The sequence below is a fragment of the Elephas maximus genome, chromosome 12 (genome assembly GCF_024166365.1).
Source record: "Elephas maximus indicus isolate mEleMax1 chromosome 12, mEleMax1 primary haplotype, whole genome shotgun sequence".
Taxonomy (NCBI): domain Eukaryota; kingdom Metazoa; phylum Chordata; class Mammalia; order Proboscidea; family Elephantidae; genus Elephas; species Elephas maximus.
This window is the reverse complement of record NC_064830.1, coordinates 91871339-91892643: the sequence shown is the minus strand read 5'-3', so window position 1 is coordinate 91892643 and position 21305 is coordinate 91871339. Positions and strand designations below refer to the sequence as shown.

Here is a 21305-nt window from a genome sequence, read left to right as displayed (position 1 = left end):
ACTCTCTCTTTTCATGTCTATTTCGCCAGCTTCTAACCCCCTCCACCCTCTCATCTCCCCTCCAGGCAGGAGATGCCAACATAGTCTCAAGTGTCCACCTGATCCAAGAAGCTCACTCCTCACCAGCATCCCTCTCCAACCCATTGTCCAGTCCAATCCACGTCTGAAGAGTTGGCTTCAGGAATGGTTCCTGTCCTGGGCCAACAGAAGCTCTGGGGGCCATGACCACTGGGGTCCTTCCAGTCTCATACCATTAAGTCTGGTCTTTTTATGAGAATTGGGGTCAGCATCCCACTGCTTTCCTGCTCCCTCAGGGGTACTCTGTTGTGTTCCCTGTCAGGGCAGTCATCAGTTGTAGCCAGGCACCATCTAGTTCTTCTGGTCTCAGGATGATGTAGTCTCTGGTTCATGTGGCGCTTTCTGTCTCTTGGGCTCGCAATTACCTGTGTCCTTGATGTTCTTCATTCTCCTTTGATCCAGGTGGCTTGAGACCAATTGATGCTTCTTAGATGGCTGCTTGCTAGCGTTTAAGACCCCAGATGGCCATTGGGCCCTTCTAAGTCTCTGCCACTGGCTCTCACCATACCACCCAGGCTTGCACTGTCTGAGGGCCTGTGTGGCTCCTGCCACACTGCTCAAGGGGGGTGGGAAGTGTGTGTAGCCCTTGTACAGGGCATACTCAGGCCTCTCTTGCCCTGCACAAGTAAGCTTTACAGTTCTTCTGGCTCCCCGGACAGGCGTCCTGCTCAAAGGTGCTCAGCTATTGCTCAGTGGGCCAGCAAGCCTACTGCCTGTCTCTCACTGTCTTCAGTGTTACAGTTCTTTCTTCTGGGTCTAGGAGGTTCTTGGTGCAAGGACCCTGGGTCCTTGGTTCAAAGGATGTACTGTGCTCCAGATTCTTCTTGAACCTCTGTGGGATTGACCCTTATATAAGCCTAAACCAGAAACCAAATCCACTGCCATCCAGTGGATTCCAAATCATAGCAACCCTACAGGACAGAGAAGAACTGCCCCATAGTGTTTCCAAGGCTGTAAACCTTCACAGAAGCAGACTACCACATTTTTCTCCCATGGAGTAGCTGGTGGCTTCAAACCTCTGACCTATCAGTTAGTAGCCAACAGCTGCCAGGGCTCTCTTTATATGAGCCTATGTCAATTTCAACAAATGACCCTCCCATCAGGACCACAAGCTGCCAATCACCTCAGTAGACCATAAATCATTGAGTTTGCATAGTTCTAGCCAATCGTTCTGTGGGATTTACAAAACCGTGCCCTTAGAAAGGCCATATAAAAGCCATTCTTTACACCTCAGAGAGGTAGGAAGGATTAGCGGTAGGGGAGGGAGTCTATGCTTCTGACCAGCCAGGGATGCATCTGTGTGGGTGACTGTGTGTATAAACACGTGTGTCCAGCAATTGGAGAGAAAGTGCAAGTCAGCACCTGCATCTGTGTGTCTGTGCATGTTTTTATATTTGGGGGCTAGCCGAGGACACACCTGAGTATGTGGTGTCCCTGCTCTACCACTGACAGCCTTTTTGAACCTCCTGGGTCTTAATTTCCACATCTAAGAAGGGCGATATATGATGTCTGGCATTTGATTTTAGATACTCGAGCCAAATACAACAAAAGATATTGGTGGGTAGACACGAAACAAAATTAGCTGTGAGTTGATAATTGCTTAAACTAGAATGATGGGAGCTCATTATACTGTTCTCTACTTTTGTACATGTTTGCAATTTTCCTTAATATACTTTTTAAAACAAGGGGGGGCGGGGATTAATAGTACCTTCCTCATACAGTTACTGTGAAGACCAAAAAAGTTACAACTAGTAACAGCTACAGCAGCATCATAAGTTTTACTAGGCACTTATGAGTTTTTTTTTTTTTTATGGGGTACCAGGCACCCAATACAGTGCCTGGTGTATTCCTTCCGACTCTTATGTGTGTCTGTAGGCCAATGCCCGCACTTGCCTACAAGTAGGGGAATCCCTCGCCTCCCTGCAAACTCCTCCCCTTTCTCTCCGCCCTCCACAGCCCCTCCCTCCGAGGAAGAGCTGGGCTCGGGCCCAGCAGGTGTGGGGTTAAGGGAGCCTGTTTGGGGCCCCAAGATCAGCAGCAGCAACTGCAACAGCCGTGGCGGCTGTGGCAGGCCTGGCCCCCGGCCAAGTGGCCGGGAGCCCCAGGAAGGAGGGAAGAAGGGAGGGGGAAGAGGGAAAGGAGGCGGAGGAGAGAAGCAGTCAGCAGGCCCGAGGAGGCAGGACTTCCTGGTGTGGGGGTTGTCAACAGCCCAGAAGGGGAAAGACAGAGACCAAGAGCGAGAGGAGCTGAGGAGCAGAGACAGAACCAGCGTTGCCACGCGGGAGGAGACTTGGGACAGCCATTCGCCAAGACCACCGACGCCAGCTGCCCCAGGGGGAGGCTTTCCATTTGGAAGAGCGGCGGGCGAGCCGCCCCCTCCCAAATTGGTTGGGAGACGCCTGGGGCTTCAGAGGCCGAGCCTAGGCTCCATCCTAGAGGTTCCTTGCTTTTCTGGAGAGCAAACTTTCCCCGGAGATGCCTTGTGGGGTGAGGTGCGGCCCCCGAAGAGGACTGGGCAGCCTGTGATCGCCGCCTGCTCTCGGCGCTGTGGGGGCCGGAGGCACCAGGGGAAGGACAGCCTGACACCTTAGCCAGGACCCCCAGCTCGGCCTGAGAGGTAGGACTCTGGGCTGGGCGGGGCGCTGGGGCGGGGGTAGGGGTGGGGGGCAGGGCATGCTTGGCGGCCCCAGCCCCCTGGATGTGGGAGCTGGTATGGGGTCTTGAGGCCAGGCCGAGGAGCTGCTTCACCTCTGTTCACCTGGGCCACGGAGCCCTTGCCTTAGGGACTTTCGGGCCCTGTGAATTGTAATCCAAGGCAAGAAGTGCCAAACTTTGGGGCATGTCTGCCTCTTCCTGCTCCGTGCGCCCTCTGGGATCGCAGCCTTCCGCGCTCTGATCTCTGCCATCTCTGCCAGACTCTTTGTCTCTGGGTCTCTGGTGGTTTCCCCTTCCTCCCCACCCCCCCGCCCCACATCATGCTCCCCAGAGAGGAAGCCCCAGAGGTGGCCTGCCCACTGCTTTCTCTCTCTCACACACAATATAGGCACATACACTCCCTCACTCACTCTCTCTCTCTCTCTCTCTTTCCAGTTTGCAAACTCAGCTGTGGAGTTCGATAGCGACAGCAGCAGGAAAAACCTGCCCTTTCCACCCCCCCTTCCCTACCCTGTTCTCCCTTCACCAACCAGGCACCCCCAGCTCCCCAAGACCCTCCTGCCATGTCGGACCCAGATGTCCCCAGGGGCTCTGATGTCCCCGCCATGTGGCCTCCCTGTTCCAGGGGCGCCTGAGCCTCTGCGAGGAGCCCCAGCCGCCCCCGCCCACCTCGGCCTAGTCCTGAGTCCCAGGGACTATGAGTGGGGGCAAGAAGAAGAGTAGTTTCCAAATCACCAGCGTCACCACGGACTATGAGGGCCCAGGGAGCCCGGGGGGTGCAGACTCCCCTACCCCACCGGCCCCCACCAGGCCCCCACTCCGGCTGCCCAACGGGGAGCCCAACCCTGAGCCAGGGGGCAAGGGCACCCCCCGGAACGGCTCCCCACCGCCTGGGGCCCCCGCTTCCCGTTTCCGGGTGGTAAAGCTGCCCCAGGGTCTGGGAGAGCCTTATCGCCGAGGTCGGTGGACGTGTGTGGATGTTTACGATAGAGACCTGGAGCCCCCTAACTTCGGCCGCCTACTGGAGGGAATTCGAGGGGCCTCGGGGGGCACTGGAGGCAGGTCATTGGATTCCAGGTTGGAGGTGGCCAGCTTGGGCCTGGGCACCCCCACCCCACAGCCAGGCCTGTCTCAGGGCCCCACCTCCTGGCTCCGCCCGCCCCCCACCTCACCCGGACCTCAGGCCCGCTCCTTAACCAGAGGGCTGGGCCAGATGGCGGTAACCGGCAAGGCAATGGTGGAAACATCCCCCCTGTCGGCCTCCCCGCCCCAGCAGCGCCCCCCAGAGCCTGGGACCCGGGATAGCGAGGGCACATCCCGGGCCCCCACCCCCCTGCCCTCCCTGAGGGTGGAAGTGGAGCCTAGGAATTCAGCAGCGGGGACTCCTCCACTGTCCCGAAGGAATGATGGAGCCCTGCAGCTGAGGATGGAGTTGGTGGCTCCAGAGGAGACAGGGCAGGTAAGAGCAGGTCCCAGGGTGAAGGAGACACCTGGGGGGCAGTGCTCATCCATCTCAGTCTTGGCCTAACTTCCATCCTGGGCCTCCTGCCTCCACCTCCATACTGCCTTCCGTCCTCACTCCATTATCCTCTATCTGCTCAGTAGCCTCTCCTTTCTCTTCCTGCCACCTCACTTTGAGGTCCATTCCTACTCCTTACCGCACTTTGTTTTCTCTCAGGTTCCCCCTCCACTGTGTTCTGCATTTTCTATCCCTTTGGTTTTAATTTGTTGCCTTTGTCCCTCATCTCTGTGGTCCAGTTCTAGCCTCTCCACCTCTCTGTGGCTTCCTCACTTTGGCCTTCACCTTATCTTGGTCTCACTCCTTCCCCCCAACTCCAGGAGTTGAGGGTGGAGGCCCCAGTAGGGCTGGGCAGTTGGGCCTCTGAGGAAGGAGCTTCCAGGGTTTTGGGGGATAGGAGCAAAAAGTAAGCATTCCACTGTAAGCCGTTTTCTCCATGGCAGCCCCATTCTGCATGTGGGGTCTTCTGTCTTCTCCACTAGCCCCCATCTGAGCCCCATTTTCATCTATGAATAAAGTCAAGTTTCTCTTCCTGAAGAATTGGGTTCGGGGGCACATTATAGGAATAGGGGGCTTGCTAGTTTCCCTTCTCCACCCCCAGTTCCGTAGGTCTCTCCAGGGGGTGGCCACCATTGAGTGCTACCTTCCTTGGGAGAAGGTGGAAAGCAGCTGAGAAAGAGTTAAGTCATCTGCTCTTTCTGCTTCCGGTCTCCAAAAGAGGAACAAACCAGGGGGAGGCCAGGATGCCTGGGTCCCTGGGGGGGGGGCAACTAGGGATGTGGGGGCTGTATACTTCTGTCCTGGAGGAGAAAATAACACCTTGGGTTGCTGGAGGAAAGGCAGGGAGTGTGAAGATGAGAACTTTTCCCCCTTCCTGGCCTTGGGCACAAACCACAGTACAAAAATAACCTGAGACTGGATGTCTGGGTCCTGTCAGGACTGGTCAGGACCGGCTCCCCCCACCCCCTCCTGGCCTCAAGCGTACATCTCTCACATCCCCCCCTTACTTTTCTTGAGCTCTTCCATTCAGCTCCTACCTCAGGGGAGTCGATGCTCTTCACTGGTCCCTGTCTTCAAAATTGTTTCTTCCAAAGCAAGCCCCCTCTACCCCCAGCCTCTGCTCTCCTTTAGCTGTGCTTGAGCTTCCCTTCGGTCCTTACACCCTTTCCCTCTTTCTGAAGTGCTCCCAACTTCCAAGTCCTGATCCCTTCCTGCTGAAGCTGTGTAACTATTTTCCCGTTTAAAAGCCTGGTCTCCTTTCTACGGTCCCCCGTTCCTCTTCTCAGTCAGTTGCCACTAGCAGAGGTGGGAAGGGAGAGGAGGGCCAGAGAGCCAGGGCAGCACCTGGGCCTCCTTCCTCTGCTCTGTCCCGCTAACCACCCTGGACTCTCTGTTCTTGGCTTTTCCGAGAAGCTGGGGCCTCCCAGGGCCTCACAGAGGCGTCTTGTTCCTGTCGCCCCCGCCCTTTTGCAGCCGCCCCCATTGCCTGTTGGGCTGTGTGGGTCTACGCCCAGGCTCCACCTCTCCCTGTCTCCAAAACCACCTCCCCCCCTTACACACACACACACACACACACACACACACACGTATGCATGCACAAGGTCAAGGAGAAGCAGAACTTCACGTGGGTTCTGAGAGGTTTGAGGGGAGAGGCTGAAGTGGCAGGGAGGATCAGCTTTGGAAGATTCATTCATTCTGCAAATAGATACTAAACCAACTAGAAACCCTGGTCCCCCTGAAGCTTACCTTCTATCAGGGGAAATACAATGAATACTTCAATTTCAGGTAGTGTTAAAATAGTTAAGTGGACTAGCGGATGATGGGGGAAATATCTCTCTGAGGAAGGGACATTTGAGCCTCAATAAGACACCAGGTTACAAAAGACTCTCTGACTAGCTTCCAGTTAGGGGTCCTGGCTTACCTGGAGGAAGGGTGCCCTTCTCTGGTACCTGATGTAATGAATGCCACTCACCCCAGTCCTCAGGATGGACACTTTCCCTTGCTTCCAGTCACTGCCCAATGCCTTCACCCAGAGCTGGAAGAGAGGGGTTGCAGAGGCAGGACTCCTGGGTCCTTGGGAGAGAGGGAGGAAGACTATGAAGCCAGTTGTCAGGTGGCAGGTTCCTTTCTCTCAATGTGACGATCCTTATTTGTCTGCTTCCAGGTGCCCCAACTCGACTCCCACCCAAGCTCCCCAGCCCTCTATTTCTTCCCTGACTCCAGTCTGGTTCACAAGTCTCCGGACCCCTTTGGAGCAGCGGCAGCCCAGAGCCTCAGCCTGGCCCGGTCCATGCTGGCCATCAGTGGCCACCTGGACAGTGATGATGATAGGTAGGTGGCTTCATATGGTGGGATGTGAAGTTAGGCTCCCCACCCAGCACCTGGGGTAGCTGCATGAAACTGCCTGGTAAGTGTTCTTCCCCTAAGTTGAGATTGGAGAGGACTTCTTAAACAGAGAAGCCTGGCCTGGGCATAACCACTGAATTTGTTGATTTGGGACCCACTCCCTCTCTGTGGATAGAGCTGGGTGGGACTCCCTGGCTTCGGACTGTCAAGTCATAGACTTTTTTAGAGTTTGAAGGGAGTCATTGTTGTCAAATTCCAGAGCTGTTGCAGATTTGGAGATCATTTGGCCAACCCTAAGAACTTATGGGCAAATGTGCTGGAGCCAAGACTGAGGAATCAGTCTCCTCCCAGTTCCCACCTCCTTCTCCCCTTTCCAATGAAGGGAATGGGACTTCTGCCTTTAGAAGTAACACCTTGTAGTCTGTATGGACTGCTTTAGGATCCTAGGATTTCTGGTACCAAGAAAGCAATTCCCTAAGATTTTGTTCCCTGAGCAAATGTGGCCAACAGGCAGAGGTAGAAACACTGTGAGGAGCTGTGGAGAGGATGGCTGTATTGGAGCAGGGAAGGAGTAGGAGAGCAGGCTGGTTGCACTTTGGGAGAGAATGGCCTGTTTGGTTGCAGGGTGGGCAGAACTTCCTTTTTCAAGGGCCAAGTTTCAACATAAGAATGTCAGCAAGCTGAAAAGGGAGGAATGAAATCTTGAGTCAGATAGTTAGGCTGCTCCTTTCTGGCTGTGGACTGATAGGAACCAGGGAGAAGGACTAGGGAGTTGCCACTTTTATTTTGGAGTGGGGAGTGGGACTTCCGGTTTGAGGCCCTCAAAGGGAGGGACTTCCTATTTGGAAGGCACTAAGGGGTGAAACTTAGCAAGTGAGTGGGTGAGTAGGTGTTGGAGGGACCTATTCCAAATGGGAGTCCCTCCTTTCTGGCTTCCCCTGATGAGGCCTCACCCCCCTAGAAACAGAGACCGAGTCCCACAAAAGAAAAGGGCCTGAGGCATTGGAGGGAGCAGGGACAGGAGAGGATAGAGAATGGGGTGGCCCAGAGACAGTGGGATAGAGGGCCAGCAGGCTGGTGGGGGGCTGTGTGGAGAATAGGCAAAGCCAAGCAGGGCCAGGCAGCTTCTGGACTCCCAGCTCTCAGGAATGTGTGAGAGGGGTAAGGTCTGCCAGGGCCTGGAGAGTCACCTGCCCCCATTGCTGCTATTCTCAGCTCTTCCCACCCTCTTCCCCTCCTACTTGGGAGGTTCCCTGGCAAGAGGGCTACTGTCCCTCCCCCACCCCTGTTGATTTCTAGCCCAACCTCCTGCTTTCTCTGTCTTAGAGGATTCTGCCTCTAGAGGCCTCATCAGCTCTATTCTTTTATTCTTTGGCATATCCCCTCCCTCCCTCTGTTCCCACCCCCTCCACACACCCCAGTCTGACCGGTCAGGCTCCCAACCTCCACTTTACCCTGCTCTCAGCTCCAGGGCTCCCACGCTCTGGCCCAGCCCAGCCCCTTCTGCCCCACCCTACTGGGCCAGCGGGTTTTGGTTGGGCTACCCCCCTCCCCAGGAATGGGGTGTGTAGACCCCACCTCATCCCTCTGGGGGCCTGCAGCTGGCAGGGGAACAAGGTCCACGTGGCATGGAAGCTCGCTTTCCTCTGGATGTTAAGTGCATGGATCCCAGACAGGGAGTTGGGGATGCTGGACCAATCCCAAAATCTGTAACTGGGGATGGGAGAACAGGGGGTACCTGGTGAACTCAGACTGCTCACCTACTTCTGGGTCGTAAGAACCTTCGTGGCCCCGAGCAGATGGCAGGCACTTGGTAAAGATCTGAATAAGCGAGTGGATGGGTGGGTGGATGAGTGAGTGGATGGGTGGGTGGACGAGTGCGTGGATGAATAGCCAACTTGCAGGATCCAGGCATTATAGAGAATGGATCCCTGGGACTTTGCGGGGTGGGGAAGGAGGTACATTTATTTATCCTTTGGAGTTCCTGAGTGGTGCAAACTGTTAACATGCTTGGCTGCTAACCAAAAGGTTAGCACAGAGGCTCCTTGGAAGAAAGTCTTGGCAATCTACTTTTGAAAAATCAGCCATTGAAAATCCTGTGGAACTCGGTTCTGCTCTGACACACATGGGGTTGCCATGAGTTAGAATCAACTTGATGGCAACTGTGGTGGGGTATTCATCCTTTAAATTAGGTGCAAACTCTCTTACCAAATCTTAAAAGCAATGTCATGATCTCCTCTTTCTAGATAAAGAAGCTGAGACTCAGAAGGAGGATTTTAGAGAAATTTGCCCAAGGTCACCCAGCTAGTAAGTGGCAGGACTAGAATGGGAGCCTGGGTCTGACCTCAAAGCCAAGGTCTCTCTACTGTCCTACTGAGATGCCTGTGGCTCACAAGGAGACAGGGAGGCAACCCAGGGGGAGTCAACTGTCTCTAGGATGCCCTTTTTCTCCAGGACAGAAGCAGGGACAGCTCTCTCAAGTGGGGCAAAGAGCCAGCCCTCCTCCCTGCCTGGCTCCACCCCAAAGGCACCACAGATCCGGGAGGGAGTGTGGACAGGACAGCCGGATGCCACTTTGTTGGCCTCAAGCCCAAGCCCTGGGGGCTCCTTAGAACACAGTGAGGGAGCAGGGCCAGCCTCTGTCCCCAAGATCAGCACCTACCCACCTCTCCCAGAGGTCTCGCTGCTTCATCTGATCCTCATTTTGAGGCTATTTCATTTGACCTTCAGAGAGGAAGGCCAGCTTCTAGGGCTGTCCTTGCCCAGGACCCAAGAGTCCTGCAGGGCTAGGTCCCATTTGTGCAGGGCACACATTGCTCAACTCTAGGGGGCACCACTCACGTTTGTAGTCACGGTCATGATGGTTTTCCAGAAGATGGCAGTTCTACTTCACACACAGTTGATTTTGGGGCTTGTGAGGACTGATCCCTTCCACCTGACCCCAAGCTTCCTGCTTCTGACCCTGCCCAGGAATTCCAACAGTGCCCATAGTCCCTGACTCAGGGGTTCTCAAAGGGAAGGCTTCATTGTTCGAGTCCCGGCCCTTTGAAGTGTGAATGTTAAAGTGTGATAGTGGAAAAGTGCTTTCAAAAACTCTAAAGCGCTAGACAAACAGGAGATAGTCATCTATCAGCCAACAAATGTTTACTGTTATATTATTCCTTTATTTCTGGCAAGAATGAACAACTTACTTGGCGTCTCTACCCGAGTGTCTACCAAAACAAGGCCAGTGTTCCTAGTCCTTTGAATGTGCCCTTCTTGGGTCTCTGTCTGTCCTAGGGAACAGTGTCATAGATTGAAAGAGCTTGAAAACTGCTTCCTCTCTCCAGCTGGCTGGCTTGCCCTCTGCTCTTAAACTTGCCTTCTCCCTCCCTACCAGGAGTTGCAGGTGTCCTTTCCCCAACCACCCTGTCCTGCTCTCTCAGGCCTGGCCATCCCCCTTGGTTACTCCGGCCCCCACCTGTCAGCGCCTTCTGCACCCAGAGCTTTGGCGGGAAATGGAAAATCCCCAGCTCCCTTGTGCTCCCTTCTGGCTGCAGGGCCTCATCCAAGGGTCACCTTGAGTTGAGTGCTGGTCCCCCCACAGAGAAGCAAGTTAGAGCTGTCATCCAGGAGGGGAGCTTGACAAGGGAGCACAAGGGCAGGGGATGCAGCATGTTGGGGGCCCCCAGTCTAAAAGGGGTGAAGCTGGGGGCTGGAGAGCAGGATTCTGTAATACAGTGGGCCCAAAGTGGGGCAGAGGCAGAAGCTGGGGTGAGGGGGGACTGTGAGCCATGGGAAGAGAGTGGTGAGGAAAAAGAGCCATGGAGGATGGATGGGGCAGGGCGCAAAGGCCTGTGAAGGCCCTGGGGCCATGGAGAGGGTGGCTTGAAGGAGAGCCAGGCTCTAGGACTGGGAGCCCAGTGGTCTGGTGGCTGTTGTCAGGCCTGGCCGACCTCTGGTGGCCACTTAGCAAACTGCAGGCAGAACCTGCTCTCCCCTGCGTATCATCCAGCTCCCAGCTTTCTTCTGCCAAAGCTCCTGCTGCTACTCCCAATGTCCCACCTCCAGCTTCGCCTTCCCACCTCCTCTCAAGCCCTGGCTCCCTCCAAGACCCCAGAGCCAGGTTCCAAGGCTGTCATTGGCTTGTAGGGCTCTGGTTTCTATTTCTGTTGCCGTGGTAACATTTCTCATCCTCCTTATCCCCACCATGGGAGGTGGGGCACCTCATGGCCCAGGCCTCAGGTCATTCATGATACAGGCTTCGTGTTAGGTGGGGGGGTGTTTGGAGTTCAAGGAAGACCATAACCATGTCAGAAACTCCCCCACTCCTCCCCCATGATCACCCCTACTCTGTTTCTCACACCCCAGCTGAGAAGTGCTGAGGGCAGCCAGTGTTAGTCCAGAGGTGGGGTCTCCTAGGGCCAGGTTGTCCCTCACCCTCACACCCCTCCCCAGGCTCTTGTCCCACGGCCCCTCCCCAGAGCTGGGCCACCAGCTGACTTCCCTCAGCTGTCCCCCTCCTCTCCACTCTGGGACTGGTGCCAGGGTGAGAAGGGGACACTGGCACTGACCGTGTCTGGGAATTCCCGCCCACCGTGGAGCTGGTGGGGGGGGGGGGTCCCCGTGTCCCTGAGGAGCCAATAGCAGCCAGGCCTGGCCCTGGGGGGCGGTGTATATCTTTCAGACCAGCACCCCCAACGCACTGTCTCCTCTCTGCCTGCCTGGCATCAGCCAGGTCTTGCTCTGCCCGGGGGGCTCTGAGCCCCCCAGGCACTCCTTCTGACACAGCCCGCTCTCTTTGGGTGGCCCAAGGACCTTTTCCCCTCAGGGATGGCCCAGCTGGGTGTCTCTGTCAAGTCCCTGGTATCATCTTATGAGACCCGAGTGGTAGGGATGGCTCCAGGGCCACCCCGAAAAAGGGGCTGTGTCTCCTCCCCTTGCTCCCCTCGGGGAGCATCCCCCATCCGAGGGGCATCTGGTCCCCCACCCCACTGGGGCCTCGGGGGGCCTGGGCAGCGGCCCTTACCCCGCCGGGGGATGGACAAAACACTCCTCTCCCTGATTCTCTACTGTCACAGGTACGGGCAGGGGTGTGGGTGGGAGGCTACAGTGAAGGGGCCTTGGTGGAGGCCAGAGCCTGCTCTGAGAAGCACCTGGGTAGGCGGGGACTGAGGTGTCCTGGCCTGGCTTGGTGCCTGCTCCTTCTCCTCATCTCTCACCTCCCTGTCTCTCCAGTGGTTCCGGAAGCCTGGTTGGCATTGACAACAAGATCGAACAAGCCATGGTAAGAGAAGACATCTTGGTCCCAGGAGATCCGGGTTCCTTATGTGTGGATGCTCAGGCACCTGCCCTCTTTAGCTGTCCCTCTGCCTCACTGCCGCACTCTTCATTACTAGGGAATTACTAACCCCCAGCTCTTCAACCTGCTTCCAGCTGGATTCCATTGGATGCTTTCCACCAGAACCCTTGACTTCTCTTGATCTTGACCTGGCCTCTGGCCCCCTATCTCTGCCCTTGAGCCCTGACTACCTGTGTTCCTGTGTCCTTGCCCTCCTGCCCTTTTCCTGCTTTGCTTCTTCCCCAGTGTACCCTTCATCACTTGGGAGCAGGAAGTCTCTCACACACAGGCCGGGAAGGCACTGGGCAGGGGATGAGGTTGGGATGGCCTGGAGCCCGACGCTTTGCCTGTCCCTGGGTCCCCAGGACTTGGTGAAATCCCACCTCATGTTTGCGGTCCGGGAGGAGGTGGAGGTGCTGAAGGAGCAGATCCGGGAGCTGGCCGAGCGAAATGCCGCACTGGAGCAGGAGAACGGACTGCTGCGTGCCCTGGCCAGCCCCGAGCAGCTGGCCCAGCTGCCCTCCTCAGGAGTCCCACGGCTCGGGCCCCCTGCGCCTAATGGGCCTTCCGTCTGAGCGGCCTCCCTTCCCTCACAATGTGCCTTTGGGGGCTGCCACGGCTGCCAGGCCTTGTGCCAGCTGCCTGCCCCCTCTTCCTATGCAGCTTTAATGCCTCCTGATCCCTGGGGATGGGAGTTCAAGGCTCAGTATCGGCCGGTCCCCTAACCCTACCCCCATCTTCCCATAGTCCCCAGGGCCTGGGCTAGGGTGTCCACAGGCCTTGATGGAAGAGGGAAGACTACAGGATGGGGTGTTAGATGGAGCCCTCCTCCATGAGGAATCCCACCCTCCCCCCTCCCCTTCCCTTGGTGTCAGTGTTCTGGGACCCACAGCAGGAGATGGCTTGGGGGAGTTGGAGGCTCCCTGGCAGACACCCACCCCCCACCTTGTTCCTGAGCAGTGCCTCCTGTCCTTGGCTCAGGGGAGGGAGTACGGACAGTATCTGGAAGTCTGGGGTTCAGGTTGTTATTAACATAATAATTATAATTAAAAAATCTGAAGAAACTTGAATTTGGGGGCTGGCATCTCTTTGCTTGTGTCAAGACTGGGGTCCTGTGCTGGTAGTTTCCTTTCGCAGGAGAAGAGACCAAGGCTGTGAGCCCCCCTGGAGAGCTTGTCCAGACTGGGGAGGTTTAATGTGGCTGGCAGAGATGGAGATGCAGGAACAGGGAGCCAGCAGCTCCGGGTCCTGGGAAGGGACGGGAGGAGAGGCAGAGGAGGGGGGGTCTGCCCACGTGCTAAGTGGGGAGAGGGAAACAATGAGGCCTTTGGTGATTGTGCAGGATCCACCCCCAGCTTCCCAGCGTGTCCCCTCTGCGGGCTGGATCCGGGTGGCTGCTTGGGGGCGGGGCGAGGGACCCTGAATAGGCTGCTTGTCTTGGGGCTGGGTGTAGGCCAGGCTCCCTGGGCACATGGTGCCCTCGCCAGGATTGGCTGGCCGCCGTGGCTTCCACCCTCAGCTGGCTGAGGACAGGCCCTGTGGGTGAGCAGGCCCCTCCCTGGAGGGCCTTGGCTCTAGTCCCAGGACCTCCCTGCTCTCCCCTTTGCCTAGGTGGCAGTAGAGGCAGGTAGGGAGAAGGACCCCATCTAGTGGGGAAGAGGAGGAAAGCAGCAGCTCTGCCTTAGAAGGACCCTGGGAATGTGCAGAAGGGACCCATACTGGAGGGAACTGGGACAAAGCTGAACCCCTGGAGACGGACCTGTCCTACAGCTCCCTAGATTTATGACCTGGAACAGGTTTTTTTGTTTTTCCAAATCTCAGATTATCAGTAAAATGACACTGACGGTGATACCTCCCCTGAAAGGCTGTTGTGAGGATTACACGACATAAAAAAACCCAAACCAAACCTGTTGCTGTCGAGTCGATTCTGATTCATAGTGACCCTATAGGACAGAGTAGAACTGCCCCATAGAGTTTCCAAGGAGAGCCTTGTGGATTCGAACTGTCAACCTTTTGGTTAGCAGCCGTAGCTCTTAACCACTACGCCACCAGGGTTTCCATTTACATGACATAGTATGTGGAAAATGCTTAGCACATAACACTCGGTAATGTTAGTTTCTCTTCTGTGAATATGGGGAAAGAAGAGTGAAAGGGCGTAAGGGATTGGCTTCCTAGGTCTTGAAAGGTCCTCGGGGGTTGGGGTCGAGGCCAAGCAGGCTCTCACAATGGTCTAGAACTCTTCTTCACTCTAGGTTCTCATCCACTTTTGACTCCTCTCCCTGTCCCAGGGAGGGGAGGAAAGGCCTAGAATGAATCATTGGAGGAAGATCTCCCCCAGATTCCCTATTTCTTTCTTCACTGCTGTGCTTGAAGCTCCTCAGTTCCTACAAGACCACTTGGGTGGTGGCCACTGACCTGAAGCCTGTGCCCCGCCTGTACCAACTGTTGGCTCTGCCCCCTATTTCGGGGTCATCATATCAGGAGAGATGGCTGTGGTCGTGAAGTTCTTCCGATGGGTTTGGCGAAAGATTTCTTGCTGGGTGAGTTTCAGAGACTCCCTTGTCCTCCTGATGTGCTGGGATGAGAGGTGGTTGTTATTGACCCCTAGGTCATAGCAGTCCGCCCCACCCCAACCTACCTTCCCACCACTCCTTGCCTCCTGTGGCTAAACAAGACAGAGAGGGAGGAAAATACAGACAGTTGGGGAAGGTGTTGTGGGGAAGAAGGCCATGAAACTCACTACCCCCAATCTCAGGTCTCTGTGTCTTCCTTTCTGTTGATTGATGTCTCTGCTCTTCATATCTTGGTTCACAGATTTTGTCTTGGAGAAAGAAAGCTAAGTTGTCCGTCCTCGAACACGCTGACTCCACGAAAAATGTGTTGAAAAGGATGGAGAAGCCCCTGAAAATGGCTGAGCCTTCTCAGATGGTTGAGACCCCCAAAGAAGTCAAGCCCCCCAAAGAGGCTAAGCCCCTCAAGATGGATGAGTTTTTCAAGATGGATGAATCCCTCAAGGTGGACGAGTTCCCCAAGAAGGATGAGTTCCCCGAGACGGATGAATCCCCCAAAGTGTCTGAGCCCTGTTTGTTGGCCGAGACAACAGGTGGAACGGAGCTGGGCCATAGGGGCCGATCCCTGCTGCGACTGCCCCAGACAGCCGCCCAGTCTGTCTCCACACTCATGGTTTCAGCTCTGCAGACTGGCTGGCAGATGTGCTCTTGGAAGGTCAGCACCGTTCCCCTTGTTCCCAACAGTTCCCTTCCCCAACCTCCAATGACTCATTCCTCCCTCCATCCACTTGTTCAATTATTTCCTGTATCTCTACTAAATGCCAAGCATTGAGGCAGGCACCAAGGATACAAGAGTGAACAAGAGTTACCCAGTCTTAGGGGACTACAGACAAGATAACATACATTGTTGGTTCAGTGTCATAAGAGTGCGACACAGGTGGTACAGGAGGCTGTGGGAGCCCAGAGTTGGGCATCTCATCCAGACCTAGAAAGTCAAGGAAAGCTTCCCTAACTGAAGACAGGGTGGAGCTGAAACCTGAAAGAGTTAGCCTGGAGTGGAGGGGTGGGAGGAGCTGTTCATGAAAAGAGAAAAGCAGGTGTGTGTGTGTAGGGGGGGAGGGGCGGGGGCACTGGCCCAAGGTGTATGGGTCGGAGTGGAAGCAATCCTGGAGCCAAGGGCATTTTGTACAAGGCAGGGTGGGTAGGCCAAATTATGGAGTTTGTATTTTTATCCTAAGAGCAACGGGAGCTCTTGAAAACATTTAAGCAGAGGAGTGAATGATCGGATTTTGACTTAGAAAGCTCACCTGTACTCCTACATTGCTGGTGGGAATGTAAAATGGTGCAGCCTCTCTGGAAGACTATTTTGTAGCTTCTCGTAAAACTAAACACGCAGCTACCATATGACTCAGCAGTTGTATTCTTGGGTATTTATCCCAGATAAATGGAAATTTATGTTTACACAAAAATCCATACACAAACGTTCTTAGCAGCTTTATTCACAATAGCCAAAAACAACCCAAATGTCCCTCAAGCTGATGAATGGCTGAATAGTTAAATTCTGGTACAGTCATACCATGGAGTACCACTCAGCAATAAAAAGGAACAAACCATTGATAAATGCAACAACTTGGATGACTCTCAAGGGGATTATCCTGAGTGAAAAGAACCAATCCCAAAAGGTTATATACTATATGATTCTATTTATATATCATTCTTGAAATGTCAAAATTATAGAAATGGAGAACAGGGGTTGGGGTAGATGGATGTGGTTATAAAAGGGCAACAGGATGGAATCCTGTGAAGATGTTCTGTATCTTGACTGTTGTAATTGGATACATGAACTTGAGCATGTAATAAAATAGATAAAGCACATACGAATGAGTACAAGTAAAACTGGGAAACCTGAAGAAAATCAGTGGATTGTATCAATGTCAATGTCTTGACTATGATACTGTACTATAGTTTTGCAAGTTTTTACCATTGGGGAAAACTTGGTAAATGTTACACAAAATCTCTATTATTTCTTACAACTGCGTGTGAATCTACAATTATCTCAAAATAAAAGTTTAAATGTCTAGGTCACTACCAAATCAGCTTATTTTGGCCTTGAACAAAGTATTATTACATTAAAAAAAAAAAAAATCTCATCTGGCTGCCCTGTAGGGGAGCCTCAGAAGGGACAAAAGGAGAGGGCAGCAAGATCCACTGGAGGCTGTCACAGTCCAGGCTGAGAAATAAGGGTGGCCTGGACTGGGGTAGAGTCATCAGGTAGAACAGGTTATGAATCTGAGCAATATTTAGGAGGTGGAATTGATGGGCTGGGTGGTTGATTAGATGGGGGTGATGGGAAGAAGGAGAGGGACAGAAGTCAGGGTAGGCTGGAACCCATTCACTGGGGTGGAGAATGAAAGATGAAGAGCAGACTTAGGGGAGAAGGTAATGAGTTTAGGGCATTAGGACAAGATGACTTGAGATGCTGGTAGGGCATCTATGTAGAGATGTCTTAGAGCCCATGGGATAAACAGACCTGGAGGTGAGGTCAGGAGAGAGGTTGGGCTGTCATTCTCTCCTTCATTTTCATGAAGTCCTGAGCAGGGACTCAAAGGTAGATCAGACATAGTCCCTGTTTCCCAGGAGCTTGCATTCTAGCGGAGAAAGCAGATGAGTCCGTGGAACCAATCGTGTATGAGACGTAGCATGACAGGAAAAAAAAAAACGAGAGTAGCACCTACTGCAGTCTGAGAAGGCTTCCTGGAGAAGGTAGTGCCTGGGCTGAGCTTGATGGAGGAGGTGGAATCAGACTGGCCCTTTGCTGTTTATCCATAGGTTATTCTGTCCAGTGGTCTCTCCCCAGACTAAGCTACTTACACGTACACTCATCTTTTCTCTTTGTTATAGTCATCTGCGAGTTCTGCCTCAGTTGCCTCCCAAATAAAGACTGGGTCCCCTTTGGAGTCACCGGAGGCTGAGATGCTTCGAGAGGTGTACCTGGTGCTGTGGGCCATTCGGAAACAACTGCGTCAGTTGGCCCGCAGGCAGGAGAGACGGAGACGGCGCCACATCCGGACCCACACAGGCCACCAACCTGACCCAGTTATGGGCCCGAAACAGGATGCCCAAAGCCCCCTCTAGGGGTCATCCCCAGACCCTCAGAAAGCCCCCACCTCACTGTCAGGTGAGGTTGATAGGAGGGATCAGGGCAGCAGGCCAAGAGATGTGGGTCAGGAGAAATTTTCATGTCTCCTCTGATCGGGAGCCCAAGGCCAGGCCTGGGGTCCCACATACTCCCCTTCATTTCATTTATTCAATTTGTAAAAAATTATCAAAAATATTGGGAAATAAATATCAGATATTTCTGAGTAGATCTGGAGTGTGTTTGTGGATGGCCAGAGGCAATGAGGGGAGCTTGCATGGGTCAAGGAATGGGACAGGAAGGGGCACCTGAGGTGGGAACCCAACTCTGTGGGAGTAACCTGTGGGTCTAGGGAAGGGGCAGGATCAACAGGTTCCAGCTCTAGGTCCCCCCACACTTCTAGGGGCTCAATTGCCTTTGGCAACTCCGCCAGGCTAATAGCTATAGCAATCAAACAAAAGAACCAAACCAGCTGCCTCTGAGTAAGTTAGGACTCATGGTGACTCCATGTGTGTCAGTACAGAACTGTGCTCCATACGGTATTCAATGAGTGATTTTTCAGAAATAGATCGACAGGCCTTTCTTCCGAAGTACCTCTGGGCCGACTCCAAGCTCCAACCTTTGGGTTAGTACCCACTAAAAAAACCCACTGCTGCCAGTCCATTCCGACTCATAGCGACCCCGCAGGGTTTCTAAGACTGTAAGTCTTTACTGAAACGACTGCCACATCTTTCTCCTGCGGAGCCGCTGGTGGTTTCACCTTTCTGTTAGGTTGGCAGTCGAGCGCTCTAACCACTGCACCACCAGGGCTCCAAAAGGTTAGTACCAAAAAACTAAAACAGCACCCTTTTATTGAGGACCTGCTGTGTATTAGGTCCCGAGCCAGCAGCTCTGCCTAACAATCCTACAAGGAAGGTATTTACAATGGGTCACTTGAGACTGGGAAAATTATGTGACTTATCAAAGGCTGGAAACCGCCAGCCTCCAAAAGCCAGCGCACAGCTCTGTGTCTCCCGCGCACTTGGGCTTGGTCGTCCCAAGGCTCAGTGGGACCGAAGACGCATATCAGGGTCACTAGAAAGTTAAGTGTTAGCGAGGAACTCAGACTCTGCCCACCCTCGCCTCTTCCGAGAGCGGTCGAAAACTACACCTCCCAGGGTTCACGGCGGCGACGCGGTGCGCGCACGGAGACTGCCCACCTTAGGCCAAGAGGTGGGGGTGAGGGGCGGAGAGGGCGGGGCTTTGGCTGACCCCACCCACTCAGAGGAGGGTACCCGGCCTTGCGGGCTGCTGGACGAACTGCCAGATCCGAGTCTGGCGATTTGGAGGGGATAGGGGGTTGGCAAAACAGAGTGACCATGGAGCCAGGAGTCCCCTCTGCGGTTTAGCCCCTGGAAGGTGCAGAGGTGGCTCCCTCGAAAAAGACAGGAATATTTGACTAGAAATTTCACTGACAGGAAAATTCGGGAATTTGACAGTTCATAGGACTTAGAGGTGGCGGGGGTAAGCAAGGAGGTGGGGCTAGGGAAGGAGGAAGGGATGGCAGCAGGGCGCCGAGCCTAAAGAGCAGGAGGCAGGGCAGCAAAGGTCGCCGGGTAAGGGAGAGGGCACAGGGAGAAGGTAACTGTGCTCAAAGAGAAGAGAGCTTGCTCAAAGAGACGTTAGTTGTGAGCTGCAGGGAGTGGCCTGAGCAAAGCAAGGGAGTAGTGATGGAGCTACAGGGCAGGCAATTCACTCGAAAAGTCAGCCAAAATCCCCCCCTTAAGGCCCCATTGCAAGGAATCCACATAACCTTTCCCAGGAGTCCCAAGCAGCACAGCTGCCCCTCCCTACAGCTCCCTACCCTGAGCCTAGGAGGAAACGCCTGAGTTTATTAGCCATCTGCCCCTCAATACTTAAAACCACACTAACATCACCCACCATTTATTTGGTGGCGCAGTAGTTAAGAGCTTGGCTGCAAACCAAAAGGTTGGCAGTTTGAATCCACCATGTGCTCCTTGGAAACCCTGTGGGGCACTTCTACTCTGTCCTATAGGGTAGCTATGAGTCAGAATTGACTTCGAGGCAACAGGTTCGTTTTTTTTTAAATGAGTATTTTCTTCTTCTTCTTCTTTTTTTTTTTTAAAGAGCCCTGTAGTACAGTGGTTAAAGCTCTTGGCTGCTAACCAAAAGGCTGGTGGTTTGAATCCACCAGCGGCTCTGCAGGATAAATATGTGGCAGCCTGCTTCCATAAAGATTACAGCCTTGGAAACTCTATGGGGCAGTTCTGCTTTGTACTATAGGGTCACTATGAGTTGGAACAGACTCCACGGCAATGTTTCTTTTTTTTTTAATGACAATTTTTAAGGAGCCATGGTAGCACAATGGTTAAAGTGCTCAGCTGCTAACTATAACCGAAAGGTTGTCAGTTAGAACCCACCAGCCACTCACCAGAGAAAAGATCTGGCAATCTGCTCCTGTTTAGATTACACCCTTGGAAACCCTACGGCAGTTCTACTCTGTCCTGTAGGGTTGCTATGAGTCAGAATGGATTTAGCGGCACAAAACATGACTATTTGTATAAGTCTTATTCTATGTAATTCTCAAGAGCTTTATGATGAAGTATTGCTTCCATTTTTCAGAGGAAAAACCGAGGGACAGAAAGGTCATGTTTAAGGTCATGCAGCTTTTATTCCTCCAGCTAATGAGTCTAGTTCACACAGGGCATGTTGCCTTGGAGGTGTTCAATAGATGAATGAAGTGACTTCACTGGAAATCAGTTCTGGGTTTAGCCTAAAGTCAAAGCCTGTTTTCAGGTGGGGCCGCAAATCAGACTGATGTACAGTAGCTCATTTCTGGAGCTTTCAATCACCAATTATTCATCAAGTCCCCCTTATGTGCCAGGAACTGTTCTGGGACTGAACACCATTGGTGCACTCTTTGTGTCCCAGGAACTCTGAGGTTTAATAGGTTGCAGGGCTTTGGAGTGGTGCCTCACTAAGATCCAGAATCAGCCCCTCCTAGTTTTTTGGGTTTTTTTTTTATGACTCCTTAGAGACCAGCTCCTCTTCCTCCTGGGGGCCTAAGTTTTCTGTGAGAGAAGGGTATGTATGGTAGGGTGAAGGTTGGGCTTTTGAGGATCACTAGTAAATAGCCTTGCAAGTAGCTGCAGGCCCAGGCGCCAGTCCTGGCTTGAGACTATGGGCTTGTGGAATACAGCTCTCATTTTTCTTGGGCTTCTTGAGCATCTTGGGAGTGGGAAGGGGGAAAAGGAAGAAGATGAGTTCAGCCAGCAGCCAAGGGAGCTGCTGGCACATCCCACCCCCGCTTTTCTTCTCCAGACATGAAGTCCTGTCTGGGCTTGGCCTAGAGGGGGCAGGGAGATTTCCAGGAGAAGAAGGAGCAGGGGTGGGGGGTGGGGGTTGAAGGGGAAGGAAGGTCCATAGAACTTTCTTGTCCTAGAGATCTCAGTACACCCAAGTAATTCAGCCCAGAGCCCTGGAGAAGGATTGTGGTGAGACCTGAGGAGGAACTTCCCAACTTGGAAGAAGAAGCATGCAGGATCTCCTTTGGTATAGATTTAGGGAGGGGGGATTAATACCCACCCCAGCTCTCTGCTGGTAGGGAGCAGTAGGGGAGGCAACAGAGTGAGCCTTGGGCAGAAAAAAATCTGCCTCCTGATGACTCCCCCACCCCCGCAAAAACCAAACCTATAGGACAGAATAGAACTGCCCCATAGAGTTTCCAAGGAGCACCTGGTG

At 53.7% G+C, this 21305-nt stretch overlaps 2 protein-coding genes across 2 annotated transcripts; both read left to right on the top strand.

The window, feature by feature from the left end:
- The first annotated feature begins 2027 nt into the window (after positions 1-2027).
- On the top strand, positions 2028-12986 carry TSC22D4 (TSC22 domain family member 4). Its single transcript, XM_049903850.1, has 5 exons — positions 2028-2695; positions 3169-4192; positions 6417-6583; positions 11816-11864; positions 12284-12986. Exons 2-5 carry the CDS (start codon positions 3431-3433, stop codon positions 12491-12493), a joined length of 1188 nt encoding a protein of 395 aa, XP_049759807.1. The 5' UTR covers positions 2028-2695; positions 3169-3430; the 3' UTR covers positions 12494-12986.
- Positions 12987-13134: 148 nt separating this feature from the next.
- On the top strand, positions 13135-17774 carry SPACDR (sperm acrosome developmental regulator). The gene is made up of 3 exons (XM_049903851.1): positions 13135-14458; positions 14733-15143; positions 17330-17774. Exons 1-3 carry the CDS (start codon positions 14405-14407, stop codon positions 17561-17563), a joined length of 699 nt encoding a protein of 232 aa, XP_049759808.1. The 5' UTR covers positions 13135-14404; the 3' UTR covers positions 17564-17774.
- The last annotated feature ends 3531 nt before the right edge of the window (positions 17775-21305 follow it).

Coding starts and splice junctions, on each gene's coding strand:
- SPACDR (XM_049903851.1), top strand. CDS start 14,405: ATGGCTGTGGTCGTGAAGTTCTTCCGATGGGTTTGGCGAAAGATTTCT. Junction 14,459..14,732: donor GGCGAAAGATTTCTTGCTGG/GTGAGTTTCAGA, acceptor CTTGGTTCACAG/ATTTTGTCTTGGAGAAAGAA. Junction 15,144..17,329: donor GGCAGATGTGCTCTTGGAAG/GTCAGCACCGTT, acceptor TCTTTGTTATAG/TCATCTGCGAGTTCTGCCTC.
- TSC22D4 (XM_049903850.1), top strand. CDS start 3,431: ATGAGTGGGGGCAAGAAGAAGAGTAGTTTCCAAATCACCAGCGTCACC. Junction 4,193..6,416: donor CTCCAGAGGAGACAGGGCAG/GTAAGAGCAGGT, acceptor GTCTGCTTCCAG/GTGCCCCAACTCGACTCCCA. Junction 6,584..11,815: donor CTGGACAGTGATGATGATAG/GTAGGTGGCTTC, acceptor CTGTCTCTCCAG/TGGTTCCGGAAGCCTGGTTG.